The 19,620-nt window shown below is 37.0% G+C and overlaps 1 protein-coding gene across 1 annotated transcript in view; it reads left to right on the top strand.

The window, feature by feature from the left end:
* Nucleotides 1-19,620, top strand: part of SETX (senataxin) — a 70,025-nt gene that overhangs the window by 44,176 nt on the left and 6,229 nt on the right. Inside the window, exons 16-25 of the mRNA XM_069476998.1 lie at nucleotides 3,595-3,696; nucleotides 3,883-3,998; nucleotides 5,134-5,205; nucleotides 7,214-7,363; nucleotides 8,333-8,440; nucleotides 11,324-11,511; nucleotides 12,353-12,445; nucleotides 14,123-14,287; nucleotides 17,169-17,267; nucleotides 18,184-18,271. Coding sequence (XP_069333099.1) covers nucleotides 3,595-3,696; nucleotides 3,883-3,998; nucleotides 5,134-5,205; nucleotides 7,214-7,363; nucleotides 8,333-8,440; nucleotides 11,324-11,511; nucleotides 12,353-12,445; nucleotides 14,123-14,287; nucleotides 17,169-17,267; nucleotides 18,184-18,271 — 1,181 coding nt within the window. The remainder of the gene's footprint in view (nucleotides 1-3,594; nucleotides 3,697-3,882; nucleotides 3,999-5,133; nucleotides 5,206-7,213; nucleotides 7,364-8,332; nucleotides 8,441-11,323; nucleotides 11,512-12,352; nucleotides 12,446-14,122; nucleotides 14,288-17,168; nucleotides 17,268-18,183; nucleotides 18,272-19,620) is intronic.

Raw genomic sequence — 19,620 nt, 5'->3', positions numbered from 1 at the left:
ATTAGGGATACTCAACCTTTATTGTTCTGTGAAATTTCTTTCAGTTGTGCGTGCGTACGCGCACATACTTGTGCTGGGTTTCAGTGTAAAGTGTAGTTTATAATATAGGTCAAAGTTAGAAAGTGTTTGTAAAAACACTGGTTTCTAGCATATGTCCAGAAGTGAAAATGTGGGGTTGAAGGTTTTGTACATCTTTAGTTTTCTAGGTAGTGCCAAATTGTTCTTGAAAGTGGTCGCACCATTTTGTACTCCTAAGAGCAGTCCCCGTGTGGTGCGCAGCTGGTGCAGTTTTGTTTTTGTTTGTTTGTTTTGTTTTTGCTTCCTCCTTGTTCCTTTCATGCGTTGGTGTGGTTTTGCTTACCTGTCCCTGGCAGCATGAGGTTAACCACCTTTGTAGGTGTGTTGACTCCACAGCAGGGTCAGGACTAGGATGAAGCAAGTGAGTGTCTAGGTTGGATTTTTAAATTAGAGAGCAGTGATACCTTCTGTGAGTGAAGAGAGCTTTTTCTTCTTCTTCACCACTTTCATTTTCACTTCGTTTTACTACTTCTAGTGGTCCTGAGTGTCCTTAAGGAAATGCCTCTGACATCTCCCCATTATTATATATGATGTTTCTGGGTTTTGTATTTTTATATATTTTTATATATAAGTATACATATATATGTATATCTCCTTTATCAAGTTGAAGAGTTCCTTTCTCATTAAGAGTTCTTTTTTTTTTTTTTTTTTTTTTTTTGAGACAGAGTCTCGCTTTGTTGCCCGGGCTAGAGTGAGTGCCGTGGCGTCAGCCTAGCTCACAGCAACCTCAAACTCCTGGGCTTAAGCGATCCTACTGCCTCAGCCTCCCGAGTAGCTGGGACTACATGCACGCGCCACCATGCCCGGCTAATTTTTTCTATATATATTTTAGTTGGCCAGATAATTTCTTTCTATTTTTAGTAGAGACGGGGTCTCACTCTTGCTCAGGCTGGTCTTGAACTCCTGACCTTGAGCGATCCACCCCCCTCGGCTTCCCAGAGTGCTAGGATTACAGGCGTGAGCCACCGCGCCTGGCCAAGAGTTCTTATCATAAATGGGTGTTGAATTTTATTGCATGCTTTTTTTTCTTCCATTGAAATAGTAATGAAGTTTTTCTTTAATCTGTTACTATGGTAAATTACAGTATTTCTCTGATGTTAAAATAGCTTTAATTCCTAGAATAAGGTCAACTTGATCTTATATTATTTTTAACACATTGCTAAAGTGCTAATGTTTTATTTAGGACTTTGAAATTAGTGTTCATAAGTGAGGCCAGTCTATAATTTTCCTTTGTCCTAATAGCTTTGTCTAGTTTTAGAATTGAAGTTACGTAGACTTTAAAAAATGAGTTGAGAATTTTTTTATTTGTTGGAATGTTTTGTGTAAGACAGATTATCTGTTCCTTGAAGGTTAATTTGTTACTAGTATTGTTTTATATTTTTTGTCTGTTTTTTGACAGAATTGGTACATATTTATCTACTGTTTTAACATCATTAGTAGTTACATCTGTCTATGCAAGTTTTCTAGTTTTGAATGAGTTTCACTAATAATTTTTTAAGAAAAATTTCTACTTCGACTAAGGTTTTTGTATATATAGGCATAAAATTGTTCATTGCATCCTTATTTTTTAAAAAATTTCAAATGTATTTGTGGTTGGATCCCCTTTGTCACTTTCTGTGTTATATATTTATTCCCTAAATTTACATGTGGCACAGGCCTGTGTTTGGAAAATATGAGGAGAGAATTTATTTCTAACTCGGCTGAGTCCAGGCCAAGATAGATACACTTATTTCTCATCTGCCTCTTGCAGGTACCTTTACTTTCTGGTGGACATTAAAATCCAAGCCCCCATTATAGAAATGTCTGTATTTTTATTGGAATGGTATTAATAGTTTTGGCAATGTAGACATTTGTCAGACTCATAGAATTAAAGATTTTTAAATCTCTTCATCTTACTGGATGTAAATTATACCTCAGTAAAGCTGGTTTAAAGAGCAAAACGTACACCTAGCACATAGACACTGGTCAACCGTACACCTAGCACATAGACACTGGTCAACCCTCACCTCACACCCTGCTCCCTCAGAGTTGCCACAGCAGCTCAGGGGCCTTCAAGTCCAGTTTTTAGCACATGCGCGCGCGCTCTCTCTCACTCTCTCTCTTTGGCCTCAAGGAATTTCTTACATTCTTCTGAGCTCACCCTGCAATGTAAAGGATGTCTGTTATAATTTACGAAACATTTCTTAATATTTATAGTGAGTGAGTTTCCAGGTAATCTCATCCACCTTTCTGGTTTCGGAAACACAGTGAGTTAAGCAGTTTTTTGTTTATTTTATTTTTTTAGAGATAGGGTCTCGCTCTGTCACTGAGGCTGGAGTGCAGTGGTTTGATCAAAGCTCACTGCAGCCTGGAACTCCTGGGCTCAGTCAGTCCTCCCACCTCAGCCTCCTGAGTAGCTGGGACTACAGGAATACAGGTGTGTGCCATCACGGCTGGCTAATTTTTTTTTTATATAGACAGGGTCTGGCTATATTGCCCAGGCTAGTCTTGAACTCCTGGCCTCAAGTGATCCTCCTACCTCAGTCTCCCAAGTTGCTGGAATTACTGGGGTGAGCTACCGTATCTGTCCAAGATAAGCAATTTTCAAAACCCTCAAGTAAATCATGACCAGAGAGGTTGGCCTCAAATTTAGGAGAATGAGCTGAACCAGGATCAAAAATATGCGGTAGATAACTGTAAAAATAAGCCATTCATTCAACATATGTTTATTGTACTTATGTGCACTGGCATGTTCTAGGCAGGGACCAAAACAAAATTATTCTTTTGGGACTTAACAGTGGAAGGAGATTGTAAACAAATTACTGTATGATGTGTCAGATTGGGATAAATACTAATAAACTCTGCAGGATTGCTATAATTTAGCACAGTGAGGCAGTGGGAAATTTTTAGATTAAATAATAACGTGATCTGAAATAAAAATGTGGTTAATAGGCAGGTTAAATGGTGTTTGTAGTCACTGGAATTATTATATTCAAGCATTTCTGTCACCTGTGTCCCTCGGATTCTGGAGTAGCAATGTGATGTGAAGCATAGTTTCAAAGATTTTATACTGAATATTCTGCAAAAAAGGATTTGATGGTCAAATAAGATTCTGTTTTGGAAATTAAACCACATTAATATATAAGTCCTTGAAATATTCTGTGGTTAAGAGAACTCCTTTATTTATTTAAATTCACCATTTCCCAAATCTATTTTGCTATGGGATGTTCTATAGAACATACTTTATTAACAATCAGAGAAAGGGAGCTAACATGAACTGTCAATCAATTAGATGCCAGCAACTGCCCAGGTGACTTCTCATACATTATTTCAGATATTCTTCACAACCCTGAAAGCCAAGTACTTAGCACTTTTACTTAATAAAAGCTAGCAAGGTCACATAAATAGTACATTGCAGAGTTGAGATTCTGTTATACTAATGTTTTCATATTTTCTTAGAAATAGATACTATGTATAGAGACAGCATATATCGGCAGTGTCCTTACTAATTTTTAAGTGTGATTTTTTTATCAACAGGAAACTGTGGAGATATAAATTTAGTACGACTGGGTCCAGAAAAGTCTATTAATAATGAGGTTCTAAAATTCAGTTTGGACAGCCAAGTTAACCACAGAATGAGTAAGTACAAACTAGTGTTTTCTAGATTTCCTTTCATATGATAGAAAATTACTTGGGTACTAAAGGTAATTTGGAGACCCCAGAAATAATCCTAGCTTTGGAAACTAGTTTTCCTTCTCATTGTGTTTGTGTATGTGTGTGAGTTTGTTCAAATTAACATATAATTTTTATTTTTATTTTTATTAGAAAAAGACTTACCTTCTCATGTTCAGGATATGCATAGAAAAAAGGATTCTCTAGATCATCAACTAGATGAGCTTTCCCGTCAGCGAGCTTTATGCAGAGTTGGGCGGGAAATACAGGTATCTAAACATTTCTTAATATCTTTAGATAATAACTCATAGGTATAAAAACTAGCTGATGAGTATTTGATGCCCTTCTTTTATTAGGGAATGGTGTAATTCATGTATAAAACTATGTACTAAAGTGGTATGTCTTTATATCAAGTGTTAGCAAACTTCTTTATAAAGGGCAAGTTAATAAATATCCTAGGCTTTGTGGGCTATGTAGTTGGTCTCTGTTGTAGCTACTGAACTCTGTTTTTGTGGCATGAAAGCTGCCATAGATAACACATAAAAAACTGGATGTGGCTATGTTCCAAAAAACTTTATTTAAACAAACAGATGCTGCATTGCATTTGGCTTGTAAGCTGGACTGTTCTATATTAAAGCTATACTAAATTTATTAGGTATCTTTAAGGTGTAAGTTAAAGAAACCCAGTTCAAATTAGGTTAGACAAAAAGGGAATTTACTGACTCATATACCTGAGAAATTCAAGAGTATATTAGCTTCAGCATGGGTGGATCCAGAGGTTCAAATGATATCATTTCTCCACTCCTTGATTGTTTTTTCTCTGTGTTAGCCATTTCTTCTCCAGAAGAAAATAAGTATCAACATCTCTGGGCTCTACCATCCCAGCTTAAAAACCCCATAGGGAGAGAAGGTCTCTCTCCCAGCATCCATGCGTCAGTTCCAAGGAAGGACTTTGATTAGTCCTTGGGTGGACAAGCGGTTCTAATCCCTGTTTTTAAGGGAGTAGGTGTCATGATTTACCAGACCTGTATTATAGGCCCATCACTGTGGCCAGAGGAATGGTCGGGGTATGATTGACAACCTTATTTGAACCATCTAGAAGTTAGTGAAGGAATGATGTTCTAAGGGTTAGAATGCTAAGCAGACAGATAGCATACATGCAATACATACGACATAACTGAATCTTACACAGCAATACAGAAAGTATGTCAGGACTTTACTGGTAAAGAGAAGACAAGCTGGTAATAAGTGTTTCATTGGTAAAATATAGGCTCACTCTTTCAAAATATGAAGCAGTCTGTTGGAAAGCTTTTTAAAAGGCTTGGTTTTGTATCCCTAGGCTTAACTTAAAAATAAACAAAAGGCTTGGTTTAGTTTTAACGATGGCATTCCAATTCTTTCTAGAGGCAAGAATTAGATGAAAAAATTGCCGAAGTTTCTAAAGAAAGGCAGGAACTTGCTTCTAAAATTAAGGAGGTAAGTAGTTCACCTGTAGCATTGTGTTGATGTCTCTTTTTTAATTTAATTATGAAATGGTTCAGACTACCTATGGGCTTTTCTCAATTACACTTTAAAATGTTTATTATGAAAAATTGCAAATAACTATGGAAGTGGAGAAAATGGTGTAATTACATTTATTTACATTACATTAGTTTCTTTCTTTTTTTTTTTTTGAGACAGAGTCTCACTTTGTTGCCCAGGCTAGAGTGAGTGCCATGGCGTCAGCCTAGCTCACAGCAACCTCAAACTCCTGAGCTCAAGGGATCCTCCTGTCTCAGCCTCCCGAGTAGTTGGGACTACAGGCATGCACCACCATGCCCGGCTAATTTTTTTCTATATATATTTTTAGCTGTCCATATAATTTCTTTCTATTTTTAGCAGAGACGGGGTCTCGCTCTTGCTCAGGCTGGTCTCGAACTGCTGAGCTCAAACGATCCGCCCACCTCGGCCTCCCAGAGTGCTAGGATTACAGGCGTGAGCCACCGCGCCCGGCCACATTTTGTTTCTTTAACCTAAGAATGAATTCTTACTACCATCTGAGATTTCAAAAAAAGAAGTGTGATTATAAATTACCTTTTTTCTGTTTTAGGTCAGGATAAATATTTAAAATCTCTCTTATAAAGTGCTCTATTTCTGCTTTCCACCCATTGCAGAAACCAGTTATAATAATCAGATAAATAGTTAGTGAAAGTAGGTTTATGGGTATTTTCCCTATTAAAAAAGAAAGAAAATCACCTGTGTGAGCTTTAGGACGAAGGAGGTCACTGTGGGCTTTCCAGTGCTCCGGCCTGGATAGAGTGATGATGGGTAGGATGTGGCATAAAAAAGTACAGCGCTTTTTTTGTTTGTTTTTGCAATTCTTGGCTTAGAGCCTTAACTCTGTATTTGTCTTTGATCATCATAATCCTGTAACGTGTATAGGTTTTCCCCAGTATTCTTGGTATGTAAAAATAGCAGATAAGGTTTAGATGAAGTGAAGCTAGACGGAGTCAAATGTATGTCATGATCGTCAGAATGCAGCCCTAATCAGACCAAGCAAGGTCGGAGAGGGAGGGTAATTGTAACCAGAGATGTTACAAGTATTTTTGAGCTGAGGTTTTTCTCTTGAATGTATTATTAGCCTTCTCTGTGTGGCTAAATAAATACAACTGAATTTAATGCATATTTCTATTAGCAGTTTATTTTTATTTAAACTAAAAATTATGTGAAAGCTCTTTATTAAAATTTTAAACTGAGTGCAAAATCTTCCCACATAGAATGATGAAGTCCATGTTCACAGGTGTTGTGGGTTTTGCTGCTCATTACACGCGTTCTGTGGACCATTGACTCAGTCATGCTTGGCATTTTTACTCACTAGATGGCCGAGGAGAGAGCTGACAGTGCTTTGCCCTGTAAGTTGTGGAGGGCCGCAGTGCCACCCTCTTGAGCTCCATGGTCCAATATATAGCAGAGATGAATCACTGCTGCCTCTCAGTAGCAGAAGTAGGCCACCTGAATCTCTGATAAGAGTACCGGTGTACTAATGTGAGCATTCCATGGTACACGCTGTGAGGGGCCATTTACATTGTCTAACAGAAAAATACATGTTCAACCTTAGTTCTAACTCTGGTTTTACTCAGATAATTGTTTCACAACTCAGTAGAATTCTTCAATCTCTACTTATTCTGAAACCTGGCTATATACATCTGGCTACAAGAAGGATTGTAATCTGCTTTGACCAAATCAAACCTTGAATAAATTTTTTTCCAATGGTGCTTAAATCATTTTCTGTGCTTCGACTGCAGAGCATAATATTTTTTCTGGTTTGTTTCTGATTATCTTGAATGTTTCTGTTATTTTCTAGATTTCAGGTTTCCCCCTAACTTTTACTAAATATTTTTCTGTCACATAATAAATGGTGGGTGTTTTGTAGTAAAAATAGGCCTGTCATAATCAAGGGTTTATGTGCAACTGCATATAGATTAACCTTTATTTGTTCTCTTAGGTTCAAGGACGCCCACAGAAAACACAGAGTATCATCATCTTAGAGTCCCATGTCATCTGCTGCACATTGAGCACAAGTGGTGGTTTACTATTAGAGTCTGCTTTTCGTGGGCAAGGGGGTGTTCCCTTCAGTTGTGTCATTGTTGATGAGGTCAGTGAGCAAGGGGCCATACAACTTTTGACTAGTACCATGAGGAGTAAGCCTTACATGAATTGTGGCAGCTAAGATGTTGATAAAATGGTTTTTTTGCATCTGATTTTTACCTCCCATTACATGTGTATTCCCTTATGGTGTAATATGCTGTTAATTACCCACCATAGTTAAAATTGCTTTTCCAGTATTGGGATTATAGTCTTAAGGATGACTGTTTGTAACAAAATCTGTGCTGGGTGCTAGCTCCTGCTTGGAATATCTCTTGAAGTAGGAATGCCTTTTGAAGTGGTTTAATACAGCTTTGAGCCACAGTGTTTTCAATTTACATCCTTTATTGCTAGCTTATTCTTTGAGTAAACATTTATTGGGTACCTACCATTTGCTAGAATATAGAGTCAGAAGACAGAAGGAGCATGAGATACAGAGAGTTGATCCAGGAGACCCAAGATCCAATATTTACCAGAATGAAAGGACAGAACAAAGTGGAAATGATTAGATAATTGAAGAAAATGTCATTGAATTGAAAAGAAACTTGAGTCTTGTGATTGAAGAGGCCTGCTGGGGAGCAAGGAAGAAAGATTGGGGAAAACAGACAGGCACACCTAATGAGATATTTGAACTTCAGAAAATTCTAAAAGAACGTTAGAAGAGAAAAAAATTTTCTCAGGCTCATGCCCAGGAACAGAGAACGCAAACCTAGAGCTTACTTGTCCTTCTAACTTATGGCTGGTTCCCAAGTGGTAGTGGCTTCCATGGTGGTTGACTTCCAAATATGTTTGATTTTTTTGTATGTGTTTAAGGGTTTTTTTTTTTTCCTAATGAAAGAAAATGCTCATTTTTGATATTTGGTACAGAAGGAGAATGTAGTACTTTTATGAATGCTTAGAACTTTAATTAAAGTATGTATGGATAAATTAATAGCAAAGATAATCAAGACAATTTGTCCCTCTGTACTTTCTGACCAAGGCTGGGCAGTCTTGTGAAGTTGAGACTCTTACTCCACTCATCCATCGCTGCAACAAGCTTGTTCTGGTAGGAGATCCTAAACAGCTCCCTCCCACTGTCATTTCTATGGTAAGTTTTTTCATGTTCAGGTTGCTTTAAGGTGGAAGGGGCTTTTTTTGTTTGTTTTCAGGAGGCGGGTGTCTTTCTTGGATTGATATCTCTTATTTGGAGGGAAAGGTAGGGAATGACAGAAAAGAAAACCACTTTTTATGTCTTAATATGTTTTAAAAAAAAAAAAATCTCTAAAAATATCCCTTTGCTCAATGTTGTGTTTCTGTGTCTGCGTGTGGCAGGAGCGTGTAAACATCAGGACCGGAAGCCTGTGGACGGTCAGGCTCTTTCCCATCAGGAAAGGGGGGTGCAGATATTTTAAAGGCTGAATTGGATTTATTTGAATAACACAAATACCAAAACAATAATAAAAGAACTTTAAAAATAAGGAAAAGACTCCCAACCTCCTGATTTTTGTTTAAATATGTGCAAATTTGAGGAAAACACTATAAAAAGAAATTATTTTGGGAGTACATTTCCAATTTTAGAATAGAGCATTCTATCCTACAAGAAAGTGTGTGTACCTCTTGCATGATTTGAAAGCAAAGATGGCGGGAAAAAATGATTAATTGTGAACTCTGCCTGTGGGAAGATAAGCACCTCCAGATTGTGGTTCACTCTACTTTGTTTTCTTTTTAAATCTCACTAAAGATGTCTCCTAGAAATGCACATCAGAATCAGGACTTAGTAGATGTTTGAGATAATCTGAATAGGTGTAGACCATGGTTTTGAAATTTAATAAAATTTTTTACTAATCACATAGATTATTTATACAAATATAGAATAGTGGCTCATAAACAATTCCAGAGAACAGATCGTTTTCAAAATATTTCTGTTGAAGTGCGAAATGCATGCGTGTGATTTTTATTGTTAGTGGTTTTTGACTTGGGAATTATTCAAAATGATAGTGCAGTTCTTTGTATGACATCTGAGCACAGGTGCCTGATCATGCTAGGATATAGCCCAGAAGCACACTCATCGCTGAGTGAAAACCTGTGTCTGTAGGGAAGAACTGCTGCAGGTGACTTTTGTTCTTGGAGAATAATGAAGAGCGAACTCTATACCATATTTCTTCAAATAATGCAATATTTCAAAAATCTACTGATTTAACTTCTTGAAGGGCCTCAGCATGTAGTGAAAAGGGATTGTGAATGGGCCTCAACTTTACTGATTGATAAAAACAGCAAATGAGAAAACTCTATCCATTTTTGCTTTTTTATTATACAAATAAAACAGGCTTATTGAGGAAAATTCAGAAAATAATTACAAAGGTCACTTCTACAACACGCCTTTCTAACCACCTATTTCTAGGGATAATTACTGTGAACAGTTTGATGAGTATTTTAACAGATTTTACTGGGCATATGTGTATATATTTATTCCGGTTTTTCAGTATATATTTATTGAGTGCCAACATAATTCAGGCACTATTTCATGTTTTGGAGTTATGACAGTGAAGAAAATAAACAAAATCACTACCTTAGTGGAGCTTGCATTCTTGGGGATAGCAGACAGTAAATAAGTTAGTGAAATATGCTATGTAGTGATTATAAGGTTTGTATGCATGTATATATATGTGGATTTGGTTTTGTTGAACGGTGACAGAATCGTTCTGTGCAGAATTGGCTTTTCTTAGATCAGGGCCATCCTTCCATGTCAGAAGATATAAATCCACATCATTTTGTAGGATCGACTAAGTTTTTGTCTGGAAGTAGATGTATTATTTTGTATAAGCCCTTTTTCTATTTCCTGAAACAGAAGATTCAAGATGAGGTTTTGGTCTAACTCGAATAGATCAACTTTTAGGGAAGTGGATGAAATTGTCAAATATCTATTAGTAATTATTTAGTTATACAAACCTATTTAAAATCACACTTACAAATAATATGCTAATTAAGAAAATTGCCCTTTTTCCCACTCTCACAGTTTATAAAAACAGGTATGTTCAAGCTTTGCATATACATCTTCAATGCCGGTGTCTTCAGCATCACTCGGGAAGATTCCATCATCTTAGCACACTTTCCAGAGCACATTTTTACTTCTGGATTATTTAAGACATAATCCTTTCTGAATCTTTGAATGATGCTATCATCCAAAAGTATATCCTATGGCACAACTGTGATAACATTAAAACAGTTTTCATTCTTCATTAAGGTCACTGTTTTTCAGATGGCAGCTTATAACCTATTACTTGGTTTGTGAACTCAATTTAGTATGGATTTGAGCATCCCTAATCTGAAAATTTGAAATACTCCAAAATCCAAAACTTCTTGAGTGCCAACGTGATATTCAAAGGAAATGCTCATTGGAGCATTTCAGGTTTCAGATTTTCAGATTAGGGATGCTCATACTCTAAGTCTGGAGTGTGTCTCCTCCACTGGAATCTGAGTTCTGTGAGATTTGATCTTACTCACTGTAGCAATCTCAGCATTCCACATTGTAGGTGCTCAGTACTTACGAGATGAATGGATGAAGAACTTGGTCTTCAAAAGGCAGTTTACAATGGCAGTCAATACTTCTTTTTGTGAGGGCATACCCCAGAAACAATTGTTAAAATCTTTGTTATGTTTCTTTGCTTCCTATATTAGTGATTCCTTTGGTTGGCATCTGTTAGCATCAGAATAGCATTGGTTGTAGCCATTCCAAAGATTACATCTTTCATAAGCAGTGTGTGGGTATTCTAAATAAAAAGAAAATACCTCAACTTACTATATTCAATAATCATGGCTTTTTGAGAATCAGGGTCACAAACCTGTCCTTTCTCTGAATCTGTGGTTGTTGGTAATCTTATGCCACCTGAACCTTGGCCATGTACATGTTAAGCTCAGTAATTGTATTTCTAACAATGGGAAAAGTATAAATGAATTTTTGGAAATTATTGTCTTATTTTTCCCCTCTCAGAAAGCACAGGAATATGGCTACGACCAATCAATGATGGCTCGCTTCTACAAACTGCTGGAAGAGAACGTAGAACACAACACAATCGGCAGACTACCTATTGTACAGCTTACTATTCAGTACAGGATGCATCCAGACATATGTCTCTTCCCTTCTAATTATATTTATAACAGAAGCTTGAAAACAAATAGGTGGGTTCCCTTCGATTGCTTGTGAGCTTATTTTATTTGTAGCTATTTAGGAAGAATAGATACTTTAGTTTTTTTAATGAAAGCCATCGTGCTGATTACAGCCAATACAGATTAAAAAAGGGAAAAAAATCACCCATATTTATACTACCCAGAAATAATCACTGGTAACATTTTGGTATATCTACTTCCAGTCCTTTTTATTATGCATATCCCCCACCCCTTTTTTTTTTTTTTACTTTTTTTCTTTGTAAAATGTTTGGAAAAAAGTTGGACCATATTCTACAATAATGTTTTATGGTATGCTTTTTTTCAATTATTATGAGTAACTTTCCAATCATAATTGCTTTGTTTTTTGAGACTGAGTTTTAATCTTGTTGCCTTGGCTAGAGTACAGTAGTGTCATCGTAGCTCACAGCAGCCTCCAACTCCTGGGCTCACATGATCCTGCCTCAGCCTCTCGAGTTAGCTGGGACTGCAGGCGCGTGCCACCATGTCTGGCTAAGTTTTTTCTGTTTGTTTTGGTTTTTTTTTTTTTTGTGAGACAGGATCTCGCTCTTCCTCAGGCTTGTCTCAAACTCCTGAGCTCAAGCAATCCTCCAGCCTTGGCCTCCCAGAGTGCTAGGATTACAGGCATGAGCCACCGCACCCTGCCATAATTGTTATATTTTAATGACATATTTCTCCCTAGCAGTAGAATAGAAATAAAATCCATCTTGTACCTCTCACAGATACACATCTATAAAAGAAGTTCCCTCCCTCACATGGAAAAATGGTAGTAATAATAATAAAAGATTTTCTTATAACACAGCTTACATTCTGAATGGTGGCTGCTTTTTTATAGACAGACAGAAACCTATCGATGTTCATCAGACTGGCCGTTTCAACCTTACCTTGTGTTTGATGTCGGAGATGGTTCAGAAAGACGGGATAATGAGTATGTTCTCTTCTTGCTTTGGTCCCCACTGATGATCCCCAACTTGTTGCATTATTTTTGTCCAGATTTATATTAAAACATTTTCCACACACATCTCTCTGCCCAGTGCCAGGGTCCAGTCATTTTCACTCAGCTATGTTGATAGCTTCTCCTTTTTTCTGTATATTGGGGATAATATTACTTAACATGAGGTAAATAAGCACTTGAGTAGGTTCATGTTGAGATCACAGCAGCAAGTGAAACAACAGATGTGGCCCCATTGCAAGATTATTGTGGTCTAATGGGGAGGCAGACCTTAACTAGGTAATTCCCTAGGTAAGCAGTTGCACCAGTTGGGTTAAGGATAAGTATGGATTCAGTTGAATTAAGGTGTGAATGGGAGTAAGGAAGTAGAGACAGAGGTTGGACAGTATCAGAGTTGTGAATAAGGGAGTGTGTTCAGGTGGTCTATAAATGACAGCAAGAAGGAATTGTGTTGCTGGATAGCAGCAATGTCAGAAGAAGCAGGGATTCTTGTGAGAGTAGAGGAGTGATAGTCTGGAGGCAGCATTTGTTAGCACCAGTACAAACCCTGCCTCTCTCTCGTAAAGTGTGAGGACATACAAATTCCATGTCCTTGTCACGAGAGGGTTGCAGAGCAAGTGGTGTCCTCAGGTGAGAATCAGATATTATTTAAGATATACAGGTTGGGGGAAGTAACATTCATTGCAGATGTTAAAAATACAGAGGCGGAGTTGGCCATGGGATTGCAGTGCTGAAAGGATTGCAGTGTAAAGGTTTTAATGGGGTCTATTGGAGGAGAGCAAAGCATTGAGAGTTGAGCCCCAGAGCATTACGAGGATGGAAAGTCATGAGAGAAATGCTGACCACAGAGGCGAATGCTGACCTGAGCAGCAACCAAGGAAAATGAAGAGATAACTCGCTGTCTATATACTAAGTCTCCAAGTTAGGATACTGGGTATTTAAGGCTCCTAAAGTGAGATGGGCAAGGCAGCCTCAGGAATAAAGGTGTAGGTGCAGTCCGTCCCCTGGTGTTGGTACATGTTGGATCTGGTTTGGAAATGAAGGAATACATGGTTCAGGGATAGGTTGGGAGTGCAGGATATGAGGCCAGTGAGGACAACAGTGAGAACGTGAGCCTGCTGCGGGGCCCCATGTTGTTCAACGCTGGGGGCCACATCATTCACACTCAGTCTGTGTGGATATGACATCTCCGCCGTGTGGTGTGCAGCCTGCATGGCCAGTGGTGGGGAATTAAGGAAGAAATATATCTAAAGCATTTTCTCAGTAAATCTAAGTAAGCATTTTCTAAGATAGTAAATCTTTAATTCATGTTATCTATTTATTGTTCAAATCTTCATTCTTAAAGTGTTCCTTACTGTTGGCTATCTATCGCTGTTTTAACAGATGAAGAAATTGGTTCCTAAACTTCAGTTGATTCAAAATTCTTCTTTCTCTACAACTTTATGTTTCACTGGGCAGTTATTTTTATAGTTATTCATATGTACAATATTAATGTTCATAACAGCCTCTTTGAGTCACTGTTGGCTGAATAAAAGATGAAAGCTCTCTGCCTGCTCTTTACTGTAATGGGAAACAAATGAAATAGAACTTAAGTTAGCACTTGCACTGCTGTTAGTTTTGATGTGTTGTGTTTTCTTTTTCCATCTTATTTAGCTCATATGTAAATGTTCAAGAAATAAAACTGGTGATGGAAATAATTAAGCTTATTAAAGACAAAAGAAAGGATGTTACTTTTCGAAACATTGGCATAATAACCCATTACAAGGCCCAGAAGACAATGATTCAGAAGGATTTGGACAAAGAGTTTGATAGAAAAGGGTGAGGTATTTTTATAAATATTTCCAATTTTCCTATTAAATTATTAGAGAGGGGATAGAAGGAAAAAAAGAAAAGGAAACTTAACTCCAGGGAGTGATCTCACACCATGGAAAGTGGTGATAGACCACAAGGAGACAGGGATGCTGGCTTTCATAGACTCGTGCTGTGTAGGTACACTTGTGGTCCCTGTAGACAGGGTACCTACTGGCAGTTGGAATGTCAACGTTGTATTTGTCAACATTGGAATTAACTGAGAAACTTTCCAGGTCTTTTTCCCTGTAGCTCTATGACTTGTTATTCTAAATTCTTTTTTTTTCTTTCTTTCTTTTTTTTTTTTTTTTTTTTGTTGACGGAGTCTCACTCTGTCACCTGGGCTAGAATGGAGTGGCCTCAGCCTAGCTCACGGCAACCTCAAACTCCCGGGCTCAACAATTCTCCTGCCTCAGCCTCCTGGGATTATAGGCGCACGCCACAATGCCTGGCTAAATTTTTCTGTTTTTGATAGAGATGGAGTCTCGCTCTTGCTCAGGCTGGTCTCAAACTCCTGAGCTCAAGGGTTCCTCCTGCCTCAGCCTCCCAGAGTGCTAGGATTACAGGCGCGAGACACTGTGCCCAGCCTTCTAAATTCTAATTTTAGCCAGACTAGAAGTCACATTTCACTTTGAATAAATTATTTAACCGTTTTATTGCCTTTTTATACAGAGTGAAGATCATGTTTTTGTCTCCTTAACAATAAAATTAATGAATAAATATTGGAAATCCATTACTTCAAAAGTTTCTTAATTTGGAAACACACAGACTACCAAAATTCACTCTAGAAAAAAAATTGAAAATCAGACCTGTATTACAAGTAAAGAGATATAATTAGTGATGAAACATCTCCCAAGAATGAAAAGCCTAGGACTAGGCTTCATTGGTGAACTCTACCAAATATTAAAACAAGAATTAACACCAGTCCTTCTTTCACTCTTCCAAAAAATAGAAGTATACTTTCAAACTGATTTTATGAGGCCAGTATTATACCAAAGCTAGAGAAAGACATCACAAAAAAACCACTAATTTCAGGAAAGATGTTTGAAATTCTTGCTACTTCTATTGAGCATGATCCTAGAGGTTCTAGCCAAAGCCATAAAGTAAAGAAAGAAATAAAAGGCATGCTCATTGTAAAAGAAAGAAGTAAAACTGTTTTCGTAGATGACATGATCTTATAGAAACCCTAACAAATTTATACAAAGAAACTCTTAGAGCTAATAAACAGGTACAGCAAAGTTGCATGATACAAGATCAGTGTATAAAGATCTATTAACATTTTTATACACTAGCAGTGAATAATCTGAAGAGGAAGTTAAAACAATTCCATTTACAATAGCATCAGAAAGAATCAAATGCTTGGAAATAAATATAACCAAAGCAGTTTAAGACTTGTACACTAAAAACTGCAAAACATTGTTGAAAGAAATTAACACCTAAATAAATGGAAAGAAATCCTGTGTTCATGGATTGGAAGACTCAGTATTGTTAAGGTGGCAGTACTCCCCTAATTGATGTGCAGATTCAGTGCAGTCTCTATCAAAAATTCCAGCTGCCTTTTTTACAGAAATAGTCAAGCACAGATGTAAATCTTCCTGGACTCAGATTAGGCAGCAGTTTCATAGACAACATCAAAGTGCAGGTAACCAAAGGAAAAAATAGATAAATTGGACTTCGTAAAAATTAAAAGCTTTTGTTTGTCAAAAGAATGAAAAGACCACCCACAGAATGGGAGAAAATACCTGCAAATCATATATTACTATCTGAGTCTCCTATCCAGAAAATACAAGGAACTCTTACAACTCAATAATAAAAAGATAAATAACTTTGTAAATGAGCAAAGGCTCTTAATAAATGTTCCTCATACAGGTGTGCTGATAAGCACATGAAAAAATGTTCATCCTCATTTGTCATTTGGAAAATGGAAATAAAAACCATGGGACTCCACTTCACACCCACAAAGATGGCTACACAGTGTGAGTGGAGGGTGAGGTGGAGAAAAGAAAAGATGGTTATATAGGTTGAGTATCCCTTATCTGAAATGCTTGGGACCAGAAGTGTTTTGGATTTTGGATTTTTTTCAGATTTTGCAATATTTGCATTATACATGTAACCAGTTGAGCATTCTGTTTCTTCTGTGCATCATGTTGGCACTCAAAAAGCTTTGGATTTTGGAGCATTTTGGATTTCAGTTTTCACATTTGGGATGCTCAACTTTTATTAAGAAGAACAGACAATAACAAATGTTGGGGAAAATGTTGAGAAATTGAAACACAATTTCCATTTTCTCACAATGCTGGTAAAAATGTAAAATGGTGAATCACTGTAGAAGACAGTTTGATGATTCCTCAGAAAGTTAAATATAGAATTACCGTATGACCCAGCAGTGCCACTGCTAGATATACACCCAAAAGAATGTCCACACAAAAACTTAAACACGTGGTCATAGCAGTATTAGTCATAAGAGCCATAAAGTGGAAGTGATCCAAATGAATATTCATCAGTTGTGAATGGATAAAGTATGGTATGTCTGTACATTGAAATACTAAGTCAAAAAAGGAATGAAATACTGTTAGATGCTACAGCATAGATGAATCTTGGAAATGTTATGCTAAGGGAAAGGAGCCAGTCATGAAGAGCTGTATTTTATGATTCCATTTATATGAAATTTGTAGTATAGGAAAGTCTGTAGAGACAAGAAGTAAATTAGTGGTTGCCAGGGCGTGGGGAGAGGGGAAAATTGATGCTAACTGCTAAGATACCATTTTAAAAATCTCTTTAAGATACTATATAAATATATACATTTAGCATTTACCTTTTTCCAGTAAACATGTTTCTCTTTTTAAAATAGACCAGCGGAAGTAGATACTGTGGATGCTTTCCAGGGTCGTCAGAAGGATTGTGTTATTGTTACCTGCGTTAGAGCAAATGCCATGCAAGGCTCAATTGGGTGAGGAACTGTAATTGTTTCTTTCTAAGTTGTGAAATAGATCCACTGTTAGGTCTGCTTTTCTTGGTGTCTTGTGTATTAACCTGTTCCATAGTGTGAAACTGTTCTTTTATTTAATAAGAGTGAAATAAATGGATTAAGTATACTTTTCAGGGGCATGTTACTGTCACATGGTATGTGTCATAGAGTGTGGTTTTTCCTCTTCCGTTTTCCTGCTCTGAGTTTGTTAACCATAACTACTGTCTGCTTACATAAGGTGCTAATGAAACTTTGTGACAGAATACGCCCCTGAGTCTCTGGCCCAGGACTCTAATATGATTATTTGTTCCTGCCATGATATTTACAAGGGTAAATTTATATAATTGTTCTTAAAGAAAATAGTAATTTAAGTGATCTCTGCCCCTCCCTAGGATGAGCTACATATACAAATAGAAGGCAGTTATCTCAGGGCCGTTTTATAAATAGTTCATTCTTTCCCGACTAATCTGAAATTTCACCTTTTCTGATTTATTGAAGTATTTATCTGATGTTTGTATATTTCTGCACTAGTTCTACAATATTTTAACAATCTAAATAATTTCAATTTAAGAATAAGTAATTGAGCTAGTATGTTTTTAGGAAATTTTTAAGGCTTAAAGATTATGCTGTTAAAATTTCCAGTATCTTATCCAAGTCAAAATAGGAAATTGGTAAACTTTGAAGGAAAGCAATGGGGATCTGGCTTGTTGACTGTCTTTAATGGAAATTGCATCTGTAGTCAGTATTCTGTGTTGGGACAGAGTATGAAAGCACTGTGACTTTTTACACTCCTAGTGGAAGGAGCACTAGAAAAGCTGTCTGATGTACTTGCTGCCTGTGTCTCACACGGATATGTTACGTTATTCTATAGAAAGAAGTAACTTTTTTTATTACTTAGATTCCTGGCAAGTTTGCAGAGGTTGAATGTCACCATTACTCGAGCCAAGTACAGCCTCTTCATCCTTGGACATTTAAGGACCCTGATGGTAGGTACCAGAGAGCACTTGTAAGGACCAGACAGCTCAAAAGTTTGCCCGTTGTTACCATTATTAGATGGAGTTTTTGTTTTTATTTTCCATCAAAGTGGAAATTATTTCTGGGTTACAAAGTAATGGTTATTATGTCTTCCAGCAACTTCTTCCTTAGTGCTTTTGTGTACCCATAAACCATTCACCCTTTTTCAGCCCAATCATCTATAGGCTCTCAAGGTGACCTTTAAAAAAAAAATTAACTACATCATAGGATCTTGAGAATTTACATTAAACCCACAAATGTAAGGTGCTAGAACAGTGCTTGGCACTTAGTAAACAGTAGATGTGGCTGTTACTGGCCCAGCTTAATGCCGGAGAGAGTTTGCAGGAATCTGCAAACTGATCTGCTCTGATCTGCTTTTCTGTTGGCACCAGGAGCAATACTGCTTCCTCCGTTTCACTTTGGTTGTTAGCGCCTCCTGAGCTCCTCCGCCAGGACAGGTGCTCCTCTAGAAGAAGTGTGTGGGTTTACATCTTGAGTGGATAAATGGTACAACTTAATTTAGTGATATCACAGCTACATATAGTACATATTTGCTGTTTGTCGCAGGGGTAATAACTTCAGTTTTTCTCATTTCTCGAGGCACTAACTTGGTAGAATTTTTTCCCCTCATTTTGGTTAGTCCCACCAGAGGGCATTCAGGTACACATTCTTTCTCATTTAACTCTTCTCTTACCTAGATCTGTGGTCTTGAACTTTTGTTGTTTGTGTACCCCCTTGAAGGATTTTTAAAAATTTTTCATTTTATGTACCCTCTATTTTTAAGTTGATACTAAAAAATTTTTATCCTAAGTATAAATACTGCTAAAGATTGTGTTTTTAATGTATTATAAATGTTGACATTTTAAAATAAAATGATTAAAAACAAAACCATTCCATCACTCTTAAATGTATCCAGTGGTGTAGAAAGATAGCAATATTATTCCTTCCTCTCTTTGAGATTATATTTCCAGTCCTACTTGGTTTAGGATAAAATTCAGTGGAGTAATCTATTTTTATAATTAAAGGCCTTTCTATTAATCTCACTGTTAATACTTCTCTGCCACAAAAAAACTTACATATAAATTGAAAGTTTAAAAAGTTGTTTTTCATAACTCTTTGAAGGGTGCATGCAGCCCATCAGTACTTTTTTTGCAACTTCCAGTGAGTCTATAGTTATCTCAAAATAAAGGTTTTTTTTTGTTGTTGTTGTTGTTTTATTAGAGAAATGAAATACTGTTAAGAAATGAATCCTTAGCCGAGCATAGTGGCTCATGCAGAATCCAGCACTTTGGGAGTCCAAGACAGAAAGATCGCTTGAGGC

Source organism: Eulemur rufifrons, chromosome 7 (genome assembly GCF_041146395.1).
Source record: "Eulemur rufifrons isolate Redbay chromosome 7, OSU_ERuf_1, whole genome shotgun sequence".
Taxonomy (NCBI): domain Eukaryota; kingdom Metazoa; phylum Chordata; class Mammalia; order Primates; family Lemuridae; genus Eulemur; species Eulemur rufifrons.
This window is presented reverse-complemented; position numbering and strand designations above follow the sequence as displayed.